The sequence below is a fragment of the Saimiri boliviensis genome, chromosome 20, assembly GCF_048565385.1.
Source record: "Saimiri boliviensis isolate mSaiBol1 chromosome 20, mSaiBol1.pri, whole genome shotgun sequence".
NCBI classification, from domain to species: Eukaryota; Metazoa; Chordata; class Mammalia; order Primates; family Cebidae; genus Saimiri; species Saimiri boliviensis.
This window is the reverse complement of record NC_133468.1, coordinates 23,357,002-23,378,540: the sequence shown is the minus strand read 5'-3', so window position 1 is coordinate 23,378,540 and position 21,539 is coordinate 23,357,002. Positions and strand designations below refer to the sequence as shown.

General features: G+C 39.1%; 1 protein-coding gene across 9 annotated transcripts in view; it reads right to left on the bottom strand.

Annotated features, from left to right (window-relative positions):
* The window catches only part of EBF1 (EBF transcription factor 1), a 410,560-nt gene that overhangs the window by 367,486 nt on the left and 21,535 nt on the right, over positions 1-21,539 (bottom strand). For all 9 annotated transcript variants that reach the window (XM_074390666.1, XM_074390667.1, XM_074390668.1 and 6 more), the window contains exon 6: positions 16,473-16,541. In XM_074390666.1, coding sequence (XP_074246767.1) covers positions 16,473-16,541 — 69 coding nt within the window. The remainder of the gene's footprint in view (positions 1-16,472; positions 16,542-21,539) is intronic.

Genomic DNA, 21,539 nt, shown 5'->3' with positions numbered 1-21,539 from the left:
CTACAGGAATCTAGATTTTTTAAGAAAACCTGCCTTTGGGACCAGCTAGGCTGTGTATTAGTGTTCTTAAGCTATTCATTCTCCATATTTGTGAAATGGTACCAAAAAATCCTGCGTACCTCACTGTGTTGTCAGGAAAACTAAAATGAGCTGAACCCATGTGAGATCTTTCTTTCATTCCCTCTAAGAGGTATGTGAATTATAGAGTTAAAGTGCTAGCCATCCCTAAGTTATGTATATCTTGGTATACATTGATGGTTCTTAGCTAAAGGAATGAAATTCTGACAGTGGAATTCCAAGCATCAGCCAGAATTGGGTGGTGCTTTCTCATGAGCTCTGCAGATAGTTTTTATTGTTTTTAAACTCAGCCGTTTAATCAGATATCAAGGAGATTTTTCTATTGGAGCTTTCAGACTTGTCCAAACTAAAAAGAATATCTAATTCTGGAGAGGGGGATGCGGGAGGGAGAATAAGTAAGTAAATATTTTGTTAATGAATAAAGATCCCATATGTCATTCCCGAAAACTCTCACTTTGCTTTAGGACCATCAGCAGAAGCACAGTGCTGGCTTAATAAGCTTCAGGATGTGAAAAAGTCACTGATAGGTCCAGAGAAGTTCTCAGCTACAGGGGACCTTGTGGAAGGGTCCAGTCCACCTCCAGCCCTACCTTGCAACCAGACAAATAAAGCTGTCTGCTAGAGAATCTGGAGATTCCCTTTCACGTTTCCACAATGACAAAGTTGTGTGTGGGAGTCCCCAGGAATTATTTTATAACTGAAAGAAAAGGAAAAGCCACCTTCAAACTCCAGTTTAATAGACCTGAGATCTTTCTGGAAACCCAAAGCAACTGCCTCATTTGAGAATATGAACAGCAGATCAAACTAATCCAACCCAATGGAAGAAGGATCACTGTAGTTTGTGCTAATTTCTTAGTAATATTCAGCTGCAGCCACTTTCCTTCTGTTTAATTTTTACGTAGCTTAGTACTTGAATTCGTAATTCATACCCTTGTTTTGAATTCCCACTACCAACGGATCCCATAAAGCCATTCATGTCAAACACCCTCCAAACAGTTCCATGGAAAGGACTGAGCTAGAATTCTTTTCCCAGCAGTCAGAAGGGCTATGGACCTGGTTTATATGAGTAGCATGCTCTCATAGCTCCCAAATGCTTGACAGGCATTCCAGGGACTTGGCCACTTCTGCCAACGTAGCCACCATTTCAAACAACTTACTCCTAATTTCTACAATATGTAGGTGGCAACTGTAGCCCAATGGGTGTCTGTAGATACAAACCAAAGCTGGCTAAAACCATGTCTGGAAAGCTGACAAATTTCCAGGCAATCTACCCGGAGCAGCAGACAGAAATAAAAGAGCTGGTAAGAAGAGAAACAGACGTATAATGTAACAGAGTTTCCTGAAATTCATTACACCAAACTTCCAGGATAGATCAAGGAATCGGACCTAATTCTGCCCTGATTATTTTGGGTATGTCATTAACCATGTTGCAGAAACATTTTTAAGCCACTGTCTATCAACTATTTGATGAAAGAAAAAAAAACCTAACATTTCACGAGTAATGTTGAGTGCACAGTGATTTGAAAGAAACTACTATTAGTAAACTAAACAGCACTCTAAATAAAGAAAATGACTGCTGTTAAGACATACTGTCTGAAAATTCTTAGGAAGAACACCACAACGCTAACTCTGCTGTATATAAGAAATTATTCAAGTATGCATTTGAGTAATTCTGCATTTTAATTTAACCCTTTGAAACATTAATCAAACCATGGCTAATTATAGGAATTAAGGAATTAAACGATGGAATCTTCTAAAAGATATTATTTAAAAGGCAGTTTATACAATTACTTGTATAGATGTTTGCTTTAAAGAGGAAAACAGTTCTACTGTAATGAAAAGGGTCTTAGAAAATTAAATTAACAAGGGGGGACCAGGCTGATATGAAACTAAATTAGCATCAAATGCAAATTACAGGGTACTTAATGGTAGAAACAGGTGCAGAGAAGAACCCTAAATGAGATAAATGAATAAAACATCCCTCTCCACAAATGTGGAAGCTGACACAAAGTCAATGATATGAATAATTCAGCAGCCTCCACACTGCTGTTGAGGTCAGCCCGCCTTGACCTTTGAAACAGGAAGTAAAATTCAGTTCAAATTTGAGTGACTAGAAATATAACAGTTATTTGTTTTCTATATTAAAAAACCTACAGAATTTTTTTAAAATACAAATATAGAAAATATACAATAGAATTACAGTTTGAACTAAAGAGGCATTATATAATCACAGTAGTTGGTAAACAAAATAATTATAAGATTTTACCCAAACCATATTTCAATGTAGAAATCCTAAAAATAAAAATAATTAAAAGCATATATACCAGTGCTCAGCTTATTAATGAAACTCCCTGTGAGAATACATTTTTAAATCGTTATCTTTTCTTCAAATTATTTTGTTGTGTTGCTGTCAATGTAAAAAAAGGCATGTCATAATTTTTAAAAGCCACATATTCTTACTGGGAATGCAAAATAATTTCTCACATTTGTAAGATAAAATTTGGCTAAACTAGATTTTTACAAATCTGAGTAAAGTTGCTATTTTTTAATCCTTCAATTCCTGAATAAATATTGCATCCTCCAAAACTATTCACCTTAGAAAAATTCAACCTAAGTTCTAAAAACAAACCATTCTGATACCTGAATATCTATTGTGGTTTTACGTGTCTTTTATCCTTTTTTTTTTTCTTTTTTGCTCACTTCAAAAGTATTTTGTACAGTCAAATAGTGAAAGCACTCTCCTCATTTCAAATTGAATTTGGTGCTGTTAGAGATTAACAGGGTATGACAACAAACCAATTTCTACAAGCTAGAAAGACAGCAAAATATATATGGCATATCACCCTGGTCCTTATTTTACGGGATGGCATAAAAGATGTTTGATAATAGCAGTTATCTCTGCCCTCCAATTGGTTCTATTAAGGAGACCCAGAACTTGGCTATCTACCTTTCATCTATCTACTGTGCTTGTCAGATAAAAGATTATGTTGAAAGATGAGCTTAATTTTATTTTCTAGATTTAGAGAGGGTTAAAGCTACACACACACACACACACACACACACGCACACACACAAACGCACACACACCCTCAACCATCTATGAGAAAGCAGTGGTAAACTAGGTCTCTGATTATAATTACTGTAGTAAGAAGTTTGAGAAATGTTCCTTCCAAACAGGAGTGTTTAGTTGAGGCAAAATTAAAGAGGCAGAGTGTGCTGGGTTTTTCTTAATTATTAATATTATTATCATATCTGCTAAATCACTCCTTGCTTGACATTTAATACAGGGTGATAGACCAAACACTGCTGATTTGGGGTTTGCCATAATGACTGACCTGAGCTAAGGCTTTGTGTACAAAGTGGCTCCCCATTAAATAAGGGCTCTGTGGAACCAGCTGGTTCTCATTTTGAAACAACCGGTTTCTCTATCCCCAAGTGCTAAAGAAAATAATCCCTGCAATCTATGACTGCACACTTTCACAGAGGCAGCAACGAGAATTTGATTGTGGAGATAATTAAAGTCATTCCTGGAACTTCCAAGAAAAAAAAAAAAAGGTGGAAAGAGGTGGGGTAGAAAGAAAGAATAGTCAATGATAGTGTTTAAAATTAAACTATGACAAATCATTTTGAGTGGAGAAGAGGGAGGAGGAGCCCCCGCCCTTTATGGAGTTCAGTTGAAACAGCTCTGTTTTCTTCTCCACTCCGCTGCTGCAAGGGGAGGTCTGAGATGCGATTAGTCAGGGCCACAGCCCCCAGTGTCCGGCTCAGAAGCCAAAGAATCGAAACATGGCTGGAGAAGCTACTTGTCACTGATGACACACCACAATAAGCTTTTTTTTTTTTTTTTTTTTTTAAGTTTCAATCTTAAATAGCCGCGGAGGAATCTAACTGGACTCTTCAACCAACATTCTTTCCTAGCTGATCTGAAATGCTGAGGTTAGTTTAATATCATATTAAGAAGGAAAAACAACAACAAAGAAGGTATCAGACATTCAGAAATACTCATCTTTCAATCTCGAAGAGAGCTTATTCTTTTATTTTTTGAATGCCAAATTGTTCTGCAGTAAGAATCCATGCTCATATAGCCTGAATGACATTCAGCTGTACCTACGTTCCCTGCCTGCCTACAGATTTCATAAGCTTTGGGGGGAGGGGGGAACCTAAAATATGTGTAATCTGTCTGTGCTATCTGCCTTTAACAGGAAGAAGAGATGGACTCAATGAGGATGATCACGGCCTCTCAATTAACCTGATTAGTTCAGCACGTTGCTCTCATGAATGACACCTTATCTTGAAAATAAGGGAGAACTTCCTTTCTGGAGTAGACACAGGAGCCCCCTGAAGCCGCAAGATGCAGCCTATCAAATGTGAGGGCCTCTGCTTCTCCTCCCTCTTCCCAGCTCGCAGGTCAGAGAGACTGGCAGGCCAGGCGCCTGATTGGATTTTGCGTCCTAAGGACAGAAGGCAAGCTCCCGTCTGCCCAGGTGGCCTTGGAGAAGGCTGGGAAAAGGGATGCCCTGTGGGCAACTTCAAGCCCCTTCTTTCAGAGTCAACCAGGCACATGATGGGATTGGGGGTGGGGGACAGGAAGATTGGGGAGGGGTGAGGGAGAGAAAGAGAATTCATTAACCCTTCAATCTCCAGAATGCCATGTCAATGCTATACCTGCCTGAAAGAAAAACTGGTGAGTTCTGAAATCTTCCCATAGTGCATAAAACAAAGGTGCTGCCTGCACATAGGTCCTTCTAACACTGAATTCACGTTTGACATAAGGAGGGTGGCTGAATTTTTGCCCTGCAAAAATCAAGCCTTCCCCCAAACTCTCTGAAATCTGCTGGTTCACAAGAAATGCCACGTTATGTGTTTTTAAAACATAAAAAAATTCCCATTATCACGTGAAATATGCATACTAGTTCATAGAATGTATTCTTGAAAATATGCTTTGTGAGAATGTCAACAGCAGGGATTTTCACTTGTCTGCTCCATGATTTACTTGATCAATTAAACAGTTAGGCAATGAGGAGATTTGCACGGTAATCATGTGAAGATTAACATTTTTAAGTGTAACAAATTTAATATTTTATCTTACATTTTCTGTTCCTCATCATTCTTTAATGGCAGTGCCATTTCACTTTATTGTGTAGTTATAACAAGCCTGTCTTTAGGCAGAGAGATGAGGCTACCAGATTCAACAACTGCATATCTAGTTCCTGGCATTTTCTTTTCTTTCACAAAAACAAGCCCCAAGGACCCGGTACACAGGAGGGAGGCACTGTGTTGCGCATAGTCACTGCCCTCTTAGGCTTACGATCTGCCCTCCCAAGAGTTCGTCTGCCTGCCTGTGCTGAGCAATACCATGAACAGCTAAAATTAGAATTCCATAGTTGGAAAGGGTCTTAGAGATGTCTTCCTTCGGTCTTAACCAACATGGAGACTGCCTCAGAAGAGTGTAATAAACCCACAGAGTTTGCCCAAGTTCAGTACTACTGAGTGTGAGCTAAAAGGTGACTTTAATCCTGGGATATTTTTCCTCTACATCATGATCCCAGTTGAAAATGGCATTCTTCTATTTTTAAAACATATATATCAATATATTCTTTGTTGATACTTGCCATTACTATTTTTGGGGGCTTGTGGGAGAGATCAACCCTAAGACACTGAGAAAGTTCCATGAAGCCAGGAACCATGTTTGTCTTTTTCACTGTTATACCTCTAACCCTGAAAATAGTGCATGGCGTATAGTAGAGGCTTAATAAATATTTGTAGAAACAAACAAAAAAATGAGTAAGTCTTCATCTAAGGAGACTTAGCTACCATGAGTAACTTCAGTAAGGTAATTGTGCTCTAAAGAAAGTCTCATGGCAGTGTTTACATTAAGAATGAAAATCCGCTGGGCGCGGTGGCTCACGCCTGTAATCCCAATACTTTGGGAGGCCGAGGCGGGTGGATCACGAGGTCAGGAGATCGAGACCATCCCGGTCAACATGGTGAAACCCCATCTCTACTAAAAATACAAAAAATTAGCTGGGCATGGTGGCGCGTGCCTGTAATCCCAGCTACTCAGGAGGCTGAGGCAGGAGAATTGCCTGAACCCAGGAGGCGGAGGTTGCAGTGAGCCGAGATCGCGCCATTGCACTCCAGCCTGGGTAACAAGAGTGAAACTCCGTCTCAAAAAAAAAAAAAAAAAAAAAAGAATGAAAATCCACATGGAATATATGATGCTCAAATTGCAAGAGTCACCTGATTTTAAGCACCTGATGTGTGCCAAGCCCAGTGCTAGGTGTTTTAGTCCTTGCAATGCCTCAAAATAGAAGTGACTTGTCTCATCTTGAAGATGAGAAAACTGAGCCCCCTGGGCTCAGCTACTAAGAAGCAGCTGTGGAGGAACTGGATCCCTTAGCCAACACACTCCAAAATCTATGCCTTTGCAATCATACTGTGCCTTCTCCCAGATTTCTCTATGGATTACTGATGTTTTCCTCAAGGAAATATACAATCCAATTAAATGAGGACATAAGAACTCAAACATTGGCCGGGCGCAGTGGTTCACACCTGTAATCCCAGCATTTTGGGAGACTGAGGTGGGTGGATCACCTGAGATCGAGAGTTCAAGACCAGCCTGGCTAACATGGTGAAACCCCGTCTCTACTAAAAATACAAAAATTAGCCGGGTATGGTGGCGCATACTTATAATCCCAGCTACTCAGGAGGCTGAGGCAGGAGAATCACTTCAACCCAGGAGGCAGAGGTTTCAGTGAGCCTCACACGATTGCACTCCAGACTGGGTGACAGGGTAAGACTCCATCTCAAAAAAAAAAAAGAACTCAAACGTTGCTCCAGCAATGAGTACAATAAACAGTGTCATATATGTATGTATGTGTGTATGTATACACATATGTGTATATATATAAAATCTCAGAAGTTTATATACACACATATATATGTATATATGTGTGTATATGTGCATGTGTGTGTGTGTGTGTGTGTATATATATATATATAAAATCTTGAAAGCTAATTGTGACATCAACTGAAAAAACTTGTTTGGTAGATAGGTTCAGAATAATACATGTAAAGGAGCTGTGGATAGCAAGAAAAATGAAATAAAACATATATACATATCTACATGTTTATAGACACACACATATATACATATATTTTATATATATGTATATATGTGTGTGTATATATAAAATCTCAAAAGTTAATTGTGACATCAACTGAGAAAACTTGTTTGGTAAATAGGTTTAGAATAATACATGAAAAGTAGCTGTGGATAGCAGGAAAAATGAAATAAGAGAGACACATAATACTGAAAACAGTGTTTTTAGCTGAGCAATTAAAGATGGGAAAAAATCTGTCTGGGAGATAGGACATGTGGAGTTTCTAATCACTTGCTTTGTCCATTTTACTAGTGAGTAAAATGGATAGTTTCTTAGGCTATGTGCCTCAGTTTACAGATCTGTCAAATGGAGTCAATCTGTGCAAAGAGGATTCTCTGGAATGGTAGACCCTGAAGTGCTCTAAAATGCTGGAAGTGCCATTTAGACGTAAGCTACTATTAAACTCACACTGGTCAGGGGTTTTGCTTGCTGTGTTTTAAGGTGCACATAGACCAGGACCCAGACGCTGGTCTTGATGAGCCAGATCAGGGCACTCTCATTTCTATTGCTACAGGAAGAACAATTCAGTTTTTAAGAAGATATTCTGAGACTTACCCCATACATCTGGCATTAGAATCTGGCTTTAGGAAAACAAGACAACTGTGTAGAGAAACATGGGTTTTCAACACTGTTGGCAGCAGCTTCAAAGACAACCAGGTGAACTCTTAACCAACTTACTCTTCTAAAGTACTTTTTAAAAAACAGAAAAAGAGACCGCTCTCTTTTCATCTCTTTTTTTGCTCTCTGTAGTGTGTGTGTGTGTGCGCGCGCGCGTGCGTGTGCGTGTGTGTGTGTGTGTGTGTGTAGTGTGTAGCCAAACCTGATGCAGGTCCATAGTTCTTCAAACTAACAGGATGGAAACATCCTGTGAGGGGGCTTCAGTCCATAGTGCACCCAAGACTATTAAAAGTGGCAATTACTAACAGATCAAAATACACATGAATGAGAAGTATATTAAAAACACACCGGGAAATTTCATCTCAATAGTTTACCTCTGGAAAACAATAAATAAATTGCAAGCAGCATGGCTCTATGATACTCGGAGTGAAAAAGAGCTTTAGTCAAATCATGGTTGCTTCAGGAAGGTGGAGGAGGAAACAACCTTTTGACCATTAGAAAAGTTACCCAGCTGAGCTCCTGACTCCCCGGCGTGCACCAGCAGAGTCTAAGTTGCGTGCACCACCCGGCACAGGCAGAGAATTCACGGTACTGGCAGGGAGCAGCACCACATGAAAAAGCAGCAGCTGATGTCATGAAACAAAATAGCCTATCATTTCACTTTGACAATTTTCAATTCATGGGTTAAAAAAGAAAACCAAAAAAAAAGTTATTTCCGCCTTGAAGATGTCATGTCCTGAGCCCCAGTGTTCACACCCTATGGAAGGGCTCTTCCTCCCCACACATGGTATCAATATTTAGTCAACTGAGCAGCAAATGAGCAAAAAAAAAAAAAAGTTTTTGAGGGATTCTTGATATTGATTAAAGGAGCAATTTTTAAAAATAAAAACACCACCGCCACAACCTTTAATGAACCAAAATTTGAGAATGTTGCCAACGCCCCACAAAATAGGTATAATAGTGACGGTGTCCAGATTAAAAATGCACATGAGCAGCTTGATTACTATTTTCTGCTTTTTCCCTGCCCTGGCTCTGAAAGTGTTAAAGAAAACAATAAAAGAACAAGTGAGTGTACAGGGTAGGATTTACTGGCATTTACTTTTAATCTATGGCCCTTCACTCTGTAGCTTATCGGGCCTCTGTCAGTCCTTTTTCCCCCTTTATATTTCATGAGGAGCCCCCCATGCTGCTACTGAGAGACAGAGCCCAAGTGTCTATAAGCTTTTTGTCAGGTAAAAAGAGAAGAAAAAGGAAAGGAACAAGAGGAAAAGCAAAGCTAAGAGGCATCTATTAGATGTCACTAGGCTTTTGTATTCATGTCAATGATTCAGGATTAGAGTATTTGAAATAATCTTATTGAGAGGAATCAAAAGGCCCACCGAGTGAGAGGCTGCTCTGTAGCATATGGCAAAGGCACGAACAATATCTTATTAAAGATGTGTTGGCTAACACCATTACTTTATATTATATTACAAAACTATTGTGCCTCAAACAGTTAGCAGGATGGTATAGTTACTGAGTGCCCATTTGGAGGTTATTGTGTAGGATTAAGCTATATAATTTGCCAGCGTGTCTAGTTCAGTCATTACAAGTAGGGTTTAGGGCATGTTTGCAACTGGAACCAAGCACTTCACTTTCAAAAATAAAAATTCCTAAAGCACGCAGAAGACTACTCTGTTCCCATTGAAAGTGGAGTACACATTAGATAGATGGAATGCCAATGGCCCGTTCTTCCTCAGAATTCGTTTAATTAAGTTTGCATCATTTAACATATGTTACACCCCCTGCCCCACCCATGAAAAATGTAACAGAGATTTTGCATGACTCTTCTCCCTATTAGGAATACATGCGTGCACACACACACACACACACACACACACACACATAGCTTCACACTTTAGCAGGATTAGGGCAATTAAAATTCTATTATAATAAGTAATATAACATTAAAACCTTCGTTTGCTTTTGGATGAAGACTTGTAACTGGAGAAACAGTTTGCAAGGGAAACTTGCCTTAATCTACCCACACCTTTAAAGGTAGGGAGCAATTAAAGACAAACTTGTACTGTTCACCATATTTCACTGATTGTAATAGGAGTATTGAAGTTACTTTTATATTGTCCTGGACAGTATATAGTTACATGGGTTTGTAAAGAGAAGAATGGGATGGGGGGCTGGGAGAAGGAAGAATTAGTAGTCTATTTCAGATAACATCTCATGCAAATTAAAATGACCAAAATACCATCTCTTTATGCAGGAACCTCTAAATGGAGTTTTTAAAATCTGGTCAATTTTTATTAGAGTTAGCACGGTGCTGGCAGTAGAGGGAAATGAGGAAATGAGGGGAATTTATCAATGGAGAGTTAAACTTGGAGAGAGTTTCTTCCCCCATTCTAAGCAACTTCTTTTAGGAAAGTAAAAGCATGTTTAATATAGTGCTACATTCTCATCACAAAATGATTGTGCATAGTTGCTAATGGGACACACAGGAGACTTTGTACTACTTTTCTGTATTTTTCCAGAACTGTTATAATAGCAAAGTTATGATGACATGGGATTCAAAACCTACACCACTGGCTGACACCCCCGCCATGCTATCCATACACACTACCGATTCTCTGAAGCTCCGTTAAATACATTTCTTGGAAGTTGCTGCCATTATTTCCTTTACAGGAAAACCACTGTTGTTCATTATACAGTGTCTGCAATAATATCATACCATGTAAAAGTACTTTGCATTATGATACATTGTCAGCATATTCAAAATGCATTTTAATGTATCTTGGTTGTGTATTTGGGAATAGCTGATAGCGAATGGAATATAGACTGCTATTAGCTTATTGTATTAGTTATTTTCTTATCACAGTAGCAAACTGCACACAAACGTACGGGGCTCATCTCATATTCAAACGGAATTATCTGATATGTGATAAAATTTAGAATGATACTCATCCACATAAATCTCATTGCTAATAATCACATATGAATTCCCACTGAGAAAACAAATGTTTAAACACACTAGGGTTAATAAACAGCCATAAATTCATGCTCAGTGTCAATGCTGGCTTTTCACTTTTGAAAAAATGCAAACCTCTCAAACCAACCAAAAACACAGTCATTATCCTGCCTAGGGCAATTTTAAAGAGTGAATTCCTCCTTCTTTTATTTTAACCAAGCAGTCAAGGTTACAAAATCAGGTGGTATAAAAGGTTTATCAGAATGCTGAGAAATGCATTTACACCTCTGGTTCTTCATGCCCCAGACAGCCATTTGTGTCTAGCGCAGAATGATTCCACATTGGTGGTGGTTGGTCTTTTAAAAAACTGGATGAAGACCACAATAATAAGAGTTGAAAGGGCATTGAAATGAAATCATGAAACTCTGGCTAAAAGCCCCATTTGTAACTTTAATAAAAGTATGCATTTATGTTCATGTTAGTTGAGGACTTTATGTGGATGACAAAAGAAATAAATTTTGGAATTTGCCTCTGATTATAAAAGACAGAAGAAAGCCATTGATAGTTGAAAAGCCCAGATGCCTTTACAATCCTTGGCAAATATGTATCACACCTGACCCAATGATAAAAAGTACGTGGGTAGATGGACGGATGGATGGATAGATAGATACATAGATGATAGATAGATCTCTCCTAATTCTAAAGTTTTTCTATTGTTTTCCTGTTATACAAATGGGCAAATATGTTATATAAATACATTGGGGTCAATTTAATGAAGAAAATTAGCTTAGTGACTGCACTTTTCTGGAAAGTCTTACCACAGAATTTACTTCTCTTAGAAAAAGAATGAATCTTCAATAAACGTGTTTATCTGAGCAACCCTAACATGGCTAAGTTTTTCTGTTTATATGATGTAAATCATATAAAATCAACAGGCAAATGGGCATTCTAATATTTTCACTACTGAACATTCTATTTCAGACAATCACAAAACAAACCCAGCTGGTGTTACCTAAATGGAAGTGATCTAGATGTGGAAGACCTTTAGACAAACCTGGAAAAAACAAATACAGGCATTTTTTTCCTTTATGGAAGACCCTTGGGTAAGTGTGACCTGAAGTAATTCCAAACAGACAAGGTTTTTCATTTTACAAAATTTGTGTATTTTTTTAATGTCATATCAAGGCCTACATCCCATAGCTATACACCTAGCTATAGGAATTCCTATACATGCGGGGCGGGGGGAAGGCACAGCGATTCTGTTAAGATTACAACAAACAAACTCAAAATTCTTAGACTTTCTGATTCTTACAAAGGTTCTTAGAGGTTGACAGGCTTTTAACATTCACACTTTAAATATCGGCTTCAAGGAACTCAAAACTTTTGGGTTACTGGAGCTACATTATATCCTTAAAAAAGTAGGTCTACATTTACACCAATAGGAGAACATAATTTGAGACGGAATTTCATCCTTTAGTGTTTCCATCTACTAAAAAAAAAAATCCACTTGTTAACAGGTAAGGATTCATAGCATAAGGAATGATGTTCACATTGTCACCCTTACTTAGTGATCCATTTCATCAATCACACTAATTCTAAATTGAAAAAATAAACAAACCAACAAGGAGCTGCCCCCTATCTTGTCCACTGCAAATAAACAACAGAAATCTAGCCAGAAACTTCAGGGCTCTATGTGAAAAGAACCCTACAGCATACTTTGGAGAAATAAATGTTTTTGTAAGACCATCTGTATTCATCTATGTCATTGCTCAAGCATAGGTTAGGAAAATAAAGAGTTTGGGGAAGCAAATCAAGAATGAATGGTCATCCTAACTAGATACGGAATAACAGTCTGCATACTTAATATATTGAGTTCAAACATTTATTTAAAAGTTTCCATAAAGAAAGTGAAACATTTTTTTATAGATGCAGAAAAACTGGGTTCCCAATTCAGACTACCCTATGTGACTTTTGTCATTATCATCTTTTCTGATTCTTACAAAGTAAACCTAATTAAGAACCTCCCTCATTAGTCTTCCAGAAAAATTAGCACAGCTTATGCTAATTACTCCTGCAAAATTTAATAAACTCGTTGAAATGGGAATAGTCTAATGAGGTTTTATTTATTGAACTAAGATAACTCCAAGGAAAAAGGTTGGGACACAAGGCTATCCAAGGTGGTAATAAAACTACTATTTGTTCAATTTCTAAACATGAAGTTTATTGCAAACCTTTTAAATTCAAATGTTAGTTACTGTGTGAATATGTTAAGTCAATCTCCACCTTAATTCAATAACTGGAAGTCATTTTTTGCTTTTTACTTTAACAATAATTACCACGCATAGCTCTGTACCTCAAAAATAATGAAATCTGCTGTTATTAGTTCCTGGTCATTTGCTATTAAACATAACACTTTTCCCATTTCTATGCAGCCCAAATATCTGGATCATTGAGTGCAGGCTGGGTTCTGTGCTTCTTAATCAAGCTATTTGGCATCACGCAGAAACAACCTGGCATTCAACTCCAGATGTGCGCTTTCTACATTTACAGCAATTTTTCTCTACACTTTTTTGAAGTGACTTGGCAAATTGTCATGACTGTAAAAAGAATTGGGGTCATATTTTTCTTAGTCTGCGCATGCCATAAGGATGAAATATAATAGAAGCCCATTTTCTAAATCACAGTTTGCAACTGCTGATTTTGTTAATTCCATTTTTTTTTTTTTTGGTAGAATATGCCAGGCTGATGTCCCAAAGTCACTGGCAGCGAATAATACAGCCAAAATTCAACACAGAAATAGTTTGCCCTGCATGATTGCACTATGACCAGAAAGCCTCTTCTCTCTACCCTATAAATAGTTTTCCTGAATAACCACTGCTAAAAGTCTTTTGACTGATAAAAATAGCAGTGTTCTCCCAAATTCTGAAGGACAAGCAAAGAGAGCTAAAAATTATTGGTGCTGAAAAGTTGACTGTGTGTTAAAACTACGCTGAATCCTAACGTAAGGATCGCCTGTACCCTCAGCTCTGTAATTACATATTGTATGCATCTTCTGAAAACAGTTACTATTGCTCCTCACTTCAGGCCTCATAGCCTATTTTTACAAAATATTCAGGGATTCACATCCATAAATCTGAAAGCAAATCAAACCCTAAGCACGTAACACAGATATTATGCCATCAGTAATATAGAATCAAATTGGAAACTATGAAATTCAAACACGGTTGCCATCATTTTTTCCCCTTTGCAGCAATTTTATGGAATTGAAAAATCTTTTCTATTTTGCTCTTTCTTGCATAAGTTCTTTTCTTGTTGTTATTCTTTTCTCTCATTGTTGAAAATGGAAGTTTCACATATCAGCACAGACAGGACTGGAGTTTTTAAAACCTTTGGCAGCCTGAAGGACAAATAAATTCTGAAAACTCAGATGCAAATAAAAATAGCTAAATGGGGTTTTGCATATCAACTGGCATCACTGAATGAAAAGATAGTTCATCAGAGACAATGGTAACAGCCAGCAAATAAACATATGCTTTGGAGCTTGTGCACATACACGGAGTTTCAGCTGTTTTTAAAGTACTCTATCTGAAGAGACCAAGATTGGCTACACACAGTTTTCTACTTTGTCAAACCAAAAGGGAAAAAAAATGGAAAGGATAAATGTCATGAGTCATATCTCTGAAGCCACCAACAGCATAAAGTGCATACTTATTTTGCCTAAATTGTTTGAACTACCCCAGCCAAGAAGAGGTTTTAAGTACCCTTCTGGGACAGATGCAAGGCGGCAACAATAGAAGCCACACTAATGCAATCCAGGTAACACAATCCTATTTCAAAAACAGGGACCGGGCTAATTACAGCGCTGCTGAGTCAAGTTTCTTATGCCATCGCAACCCACAGGAACAGGTCAAAATCAAATGTTATTCAAACCACAGTCATATCAACCTTCTATATCAGAGTCACAGCTTAAAACCAAATGAAGAACTTAAAAGCTTAACCCATTCACAGGCCCAAAAAAAAGTGTTTTCATTGAGGGTAGCAAGGTAAGGTTCTTGTCATCATCTAAACCAAAAGGAACTGTATGGCAGAACAAAATGCTTATAATTTCAAAGTTTGGGGGAATATTTGGGCTGGTCCCTTGATCAGTACACTTTCTTTTTAACAAAGGAATAAGAAAAGCGCTGAAAATAACAAATGATATTTTGGAGAGGTACATTTAAATGAAACAAGCCAGCATAAAGGTTAAATTAACTTTTGACCTTATTCATTTGGAGACTTTTATCTTCAGTCACAGAAAAAGCAATTATATGAACAGTATATCTGCTTTTGTAGATAAACATGCTATCCTAATTCTATACGTAGCACACACATCACCATACGTTAAACTTTCACCTTTTACCTTTAAATCAAATGTACTAGTACTCTTATATGGAGCAAAAATAGATATATTGTAGTGAATATTAGTGAGAAATATTTAGTTAAAATATCTCATTGAAATGTAACCTTTATAAAGCTACTTGGCAACCAATTGGGTTTAAGCCTGAAGACTCACGTAAGTCCAAATCAACAATTGATCTTTTGACATAAATTATGATGAAGCAAAGTACACATCTTGTTTTTTGTTGTTGTTGTTAACTGGAAAATGACAAAACAAGCCCAAAAAAGTAGAAAGACAGATTCTTTTTTCTCTTATTGCTGTTGTCAAAAATCAATATTGCTAAAACCCAAAAAGGGACTTTTGTTCAGCCGTTGATTTCCTCAATGAGGGATCAGTCGGTCTTATTGGCAAGACTCTTTTTCCAGCTAGTACAAGATGCTAGCTCTTTTCCTAGCTGACAATTGACAGTATCTATAAACCTTCCAGGCCATTTAACTCTCAATGAGTAATGCTATGTAACGAATGGTTTATCATACATGTTTCCATACAATGAATTTCAATAATTAAAACGTAAAATGAATATTTGGAATGCGACTTTGCATAATGCGTGCATACTGACTCGAAATTGAACCAAACAACTAAAACAGATTTATTGTTCTACAGTGATTTACTTGGTCATGTCAGATTAGTAATATGGATCTGTTTAAAAACACAATAATTAAGACAAGCAGGATAAATTAATCAACTTACAATACAGTCTCCTACTGCAATCAAACCCGGCAAATAACAGTAGAAAATCTTGGTTCACAGATCTCTTTAAACTGCTTTTATGCATAAATAAAACCTTAAAATGTAGATGGATTACATCCAACAGAACTACTGTAGCTAAAAGTGATAATGATTCAAACATTTTTCAAATAAAAGTTAAATATTTATAAGCACCCAACCACATTTCATAAATCACAAACTATTATTATTTTATTTCTGAAGCTTCCTGGCACAGCATGAGGATTGAGCCACAGAAAGTCAGGAAAGAAAAAATATATTCCTTTAGGAGCATGAATCAGACAAAAACCGGAGCAATCCAAGGAACAGGCCTCTAAAAGAACATTCCATATGGCTTTCCCAGGAATCAAAAATCGCTCAGCTCAGAGTCAGTCATGACCAAAAGGCAAATTTCGGCCACATGCATTCCCAACCCTCGCCCATGAGCCGCACAAGGGCAGGTGTTTCATTATAATGAGGAATAAGAATCCAGTGAAAGAAGAGTGGTCCCTACCTGTCAATTATCACTGGATCTGAGGGAGTCTCATTTCGGTTGCCACAGCTTTTCTTGTCACAACAGCGGCTATGGAGCAAAAGCGAAAGGATTTAGTACAACCATTACAACGTAAAATCATCATTTAGGCAGACAGAAGGCTCAAATTGCTGGGTTGCAAATGCTAGAATTACCACAAAGCCATACCTGGCAATCAACGGATCCCTGGGACAGAAAATTCTATTTGGGTCACCTATGGGTTAATGGCCAGGCTTAACCTCTCTCTGCTCAAAGGAGGAGGTCGGGGAGAGGGGCTCTCCCAGAGACAAGACTCAGAGCCCCAAGATGGGGTCTCCCCATCACTGCCCGCGGTGCTGGCAGAGTTCACTGTGAAGTGCACTATTATTACATCTACCCAATGAGAATATTCGAGGTTGTGGGTGGCTCAAACGTTCTTCCCTCAAGATCACACTAATTGTGTGGAACGCATCAATAATGAGGTATGAGTGATTTCTCCCCCTGCAGTCATTTTGTATTAAATGGATTCCTTTTTCTTCTCTTTTCTCCTTTATGGGCAGCATTTCCTTCAACCACAGCCTTTCCAAAAATCCTACAGCTGGAACTGTTTGCCTTTGAACCATTTTCATGAGAATAAAGGTAAAACACAATAATTAAGACAAGGAAGAGGCAAGATAAAAGAAAGTGGAGATTCACATTCCTCTGGCTATAAAAGCCTACTCTGGTGCCACTTACGTTTTCCGGGGGCATTCTGGACAGTGGAGGCAAGGGCCAGCATAGCCCCGTGAGCGGATGCTCTTTACATTAGAGAAGGAACAGCCTATGGGCTCGAAAAGTACCCACTAGTTGTGGCTGCCAGTTTTTAAAAAACTGAGATGCTTCTAAAGGGTAAATATTTCGTGTTTTTGAAAATACGATGGTCAACAGAAAATGATTCATCTGAAACTTGTTTGCGAATATAAACAAGATTTGCACCAACGGCACACTTATAAAAGCAGTGAAGCAGATGGGGAGGGAGGTCCTCCAAAATTATATTTCACCAGGCACCACAAGCAAAATAGGCACTTCTTGCTCTTACATACACATGTGTACACACAAAGACACACACACATACATGCACACTTGCAACTTAGTGAATCATACAGCCTAAATTTAGAGAGCTGTGGAGAGAACCAAATATTGAACTCCATCTTCAGGATCCAGAAATATACTTCTGCGTAGGGAGTCCTTCACCAAAATTGGAAAGTCTCTTTCCTTGCCATAACTGTGCCCCTGAGAAGAGAACAAGTTTCCACTCTTGGTGTCACTTCTGTTTTTCTTTCATATCTTCAGAGAGTAAGCGTAAGAAATGCCTCTCCTTTGTCTAAGCCTCAGCTAAAACCACTCTGTCCACCTTATAGCCTTTCACCTTCTGATTCAGAGGGAACTGTTTCCTCCAGGCCTGAGTTCTACTATATACTGCTACTTTGGGGATAGAAAACCCAAAGTATCTCAATACCGAAGAGACAGATAAAGTAGCATGTAGTTGAAGCAGTGGAAAGTACACGCAGTTGAAATGCATGCCAGAAAATACAGAAAAATGTAACTCCTTCGTCCCTGAACTCTGATCCCCTACACCTACCTTTCCTGGGCTTGTCACAATAGTATAGTGGTTAAGAACACTGTTTCTGGAATCTAACAGAGCTGCCTGTGTCGAATTGAGCAAGGTAATCTACCTCACAGAATCTCAGTTTCCTTATCTGTAAAATGGAGCAGTTATAGTACTCACCTCTAAATGCCAGGGAACAGGCTTGAGGTGATAAGGGTCTAAAGCGTCAGCTTCATGACTGGCCTTACTAAAGCTACAGTGAAACATCATTATCACCCCCCGCACCCACATCCTTCAGTCCCCTTCTCCTTCAAGTCCAAGCAAATCTGCCCTGTGCTCTAGAAGCAGCAGGTCTCCAAAAGCAGCCCATCGACAGAGCCCATGTCTCCTTTACCCATGGAGGAAAACTGTCAAATAAGAAAATCTGTTTCTCCTTTCTTTTCCTTTTCAAAACAGCAAGCAGGCAATGCAAGCTGCACCCACAGACCTGCCTGGGAGAAATGTCTTCCAGGAACTCCGCCTGACAACCATGAACAAGGGTCTGTTTCTCAAGCCTACGTGATGCTCTCCTTGCCCACCATACCATCTCCATCCAAGTCCTTGGACTCTGCAGTGGCTGCCCACTGTTCTCACTGTCTCCACTCTGACCCCCCGCGAGAGCCAGAGTGAGCTTTTCCAAATGTCAGTGGTACTGGACCACCTCACTGGCCAAGGCCTTTTCACGGCTTCCCACTGCACTTAGAACAAATCCATGACATGACGTGATACCAGACCACCTCCCAACCTCCTGCCCCCTTTCTTTAACTTGCCAAGCTCCTACCTCACTGGCCCATTTCAATCCCCCTTAGATGTGCCCTGTTCAATCTGGCCTCAGGCCCAGATCCTGGTCAACTCTTGCCTGGTGGACCTCTCCAACCTGCTCTAGTTAGCCAACTTTTTCTCACCCTCAGAGCTGAACCCATAGCTCCTTCCCCAGAGAGGTTTAGCCTGATATCTGACCTTTAATTTAAATTAGGTTCTTCCTGGCTTTTTTTCCTTGTAAGGCACTTAACACAATGCAAATTGTATTTTTACATGTATGTGTGTGTATTTTTTGTTACCGCCTTTCTCCCCCTTCCTATTCTTATCTTGCTTTAACTCATGGACTTCATAGAGGAAGAAACTATCAATTTTACTTTTCTAATGAGTGGCATAAGGCCTGGGGTAGAATACAAAAGCTCAAATATTAATTGATTGAATAAATAAATGAACTAATAATTTTATGAATGAATGTTATATATTGGGGGGCAAATACAATCCGGAAGAATAGAAGCCAAATGACCCTCTGGGCAGGCATTGTTGATAGAAAGAAGATGCACTTTACCCCATACAACAAACCACCATCCCCAAGCATGCCATACTAGGCCTGAGATTTTTCCTTTGACTTACACACAGCCATCATCTAAAAATAAAAATGACCCTGAGAGCAGCCAGACGAATTGAAGTATGCCTTTCTAAGGGATCCAGGGAAACAGGCAGGTGCAAAGAGCAGACATGTGGAAGGAAAGGAAGAATAGAAATAAAAAGAACAGAATGAAGAAAAGTAGAGAAAAAAGAATAAAGGGCTGGAGGTTACTTATGGAGAAAACTTTATGCCAAGTATGAAACATAGCCCAACATGCTTCCTGTTTCTTGGATCATACCACCACATCACATAGTCATTATTCCTGAAATGGGCTACTCCAGCTTCTGTTCTGCACCTCAAAATCACATCTGCTACAAAATAGTGTCTACGGTATGATCCTGTTAGATAATATATATATATATATATACACAGACGTCTGTCTACAGTATGATCCTATAAAATATAGAGACACACACACATATACATACATGTGTGTGTCTACATATATATATACACACACAGATGTATGTACACAAACATGTGTATATGGAATTCTGCACAGCATTAAAAAGAAAGAAGGTAGGATTAGATGCACTCTTGGAAAAAAATCTACAGTACATTGTGAATTGAGAAAACCAAACTGCAGAATACAATGCAGAGTATAACACCATTTCCAGGAGAAAAATGAAAGCATGAAAGGGAGAAAGGCAGAGAGGGAGGGAAAGAGGGTTTTTACAAGTGTGGTTCACTCCCTCACTTCATTCAAGTCTCTGCATGATGTCACGGCTTTAGAAATGCCTTCCCTGACCACCCCAGAGCACTCCACTCCAGCTCCTTATCCTGCTTCACTTTTCTTCACAGAACTCACCATGTGGTATTTTACATTCATTTGTCTTTACATTCATATTGTCTCTCTCACCTGAATATAAGACCCACAAAGACAGTCCTGGACTGTTTTTCTCACCCCTATATCCCCAGCAACTAGAACTGAGCCTGACACATAGTAGGCCATCAGGAAATCTTTCTTAAATGTAGGAACTTCAAAGAGTTAACCTATAGAGAGTGGAACAGGCAGTGGGGAAGAATAGAAGATATGCATTTTACTTTGATACTTTTACAGTGGTTTTTTTTTTTTTTTTTCTTGTTGAAGACAGGGTCTCACTCTGTCACCCAGGCTGGGGTGCAGTAGTGTGATCTTAGCTCAGCTCACTGGAGCCTCAACCTCCTGGGGCTAAAGTGATCTTCCCACCTCGGGCCCTTAAGTAGCAGGGACTACAGGCACATGCCACAAGCTCCCAGCTAATTTTGTGTATTTTTTGTGGAGACTGAGTCTCACTATATTGCCCAGGCTGATCTCAAATTCCTGGGCTCAAGTGATTCACCCACCTCAGCCTCCCAAAGTGGTGGGATTACAGGTGCAAGCCACCACGCCCAGCCTAGTGTTCTGCTTTAAATAGCAATATGCTTTTGTATTAAAAATCAAAAATCAACCACAAGTGGGGGAAGGAAAGGTTTCTTGTAGACGGAACTGATATCAAGCCCCCTGTGGCTTCCTACAGCCAAGCAGAGCGAGGACCTCTCTTTTGTCCCCAGGATGTTCTTTCCTGCCCGTGGTTCTTTCTGCTAATCTCAGAAGGACCAAGAGTGGACACCAACCTCCACTATACACTGGAAAGGCATTAACTGCGAAGGAAAAGCTGAAAGGAGAATGAATTCACTTATGTTTCAGGCAGAAGAGGGCTCATACTCAACAATACTTCAGATGAAGCAGATGCAAAAGCACCTGACAGGAAAAGTGACAGCGTTACTCAAAGAAGTCGCAGTGATAATTAGGTCCTCATTAATGTGTGGCTGATGGACCTTCATCCATTCAAAGCACTATTTTTTAGGCTCCTACTATGTATGCTGGGCACTGTACCAGGCACAGACTTGGGATTTGCTTTCACGCTGGCATCTCATGGGGCTTGGAGTTTCCTAATTTGCTTTGTCACCGGGGCAAGATTTTAAAAGCAGGCCACTGTTTGCATCCCTTCTGAACCTGCAACCCCAGGGACAGAAGAACGATGTGGCCAGTCCCAGGCATGGGCAGCCGGCACCT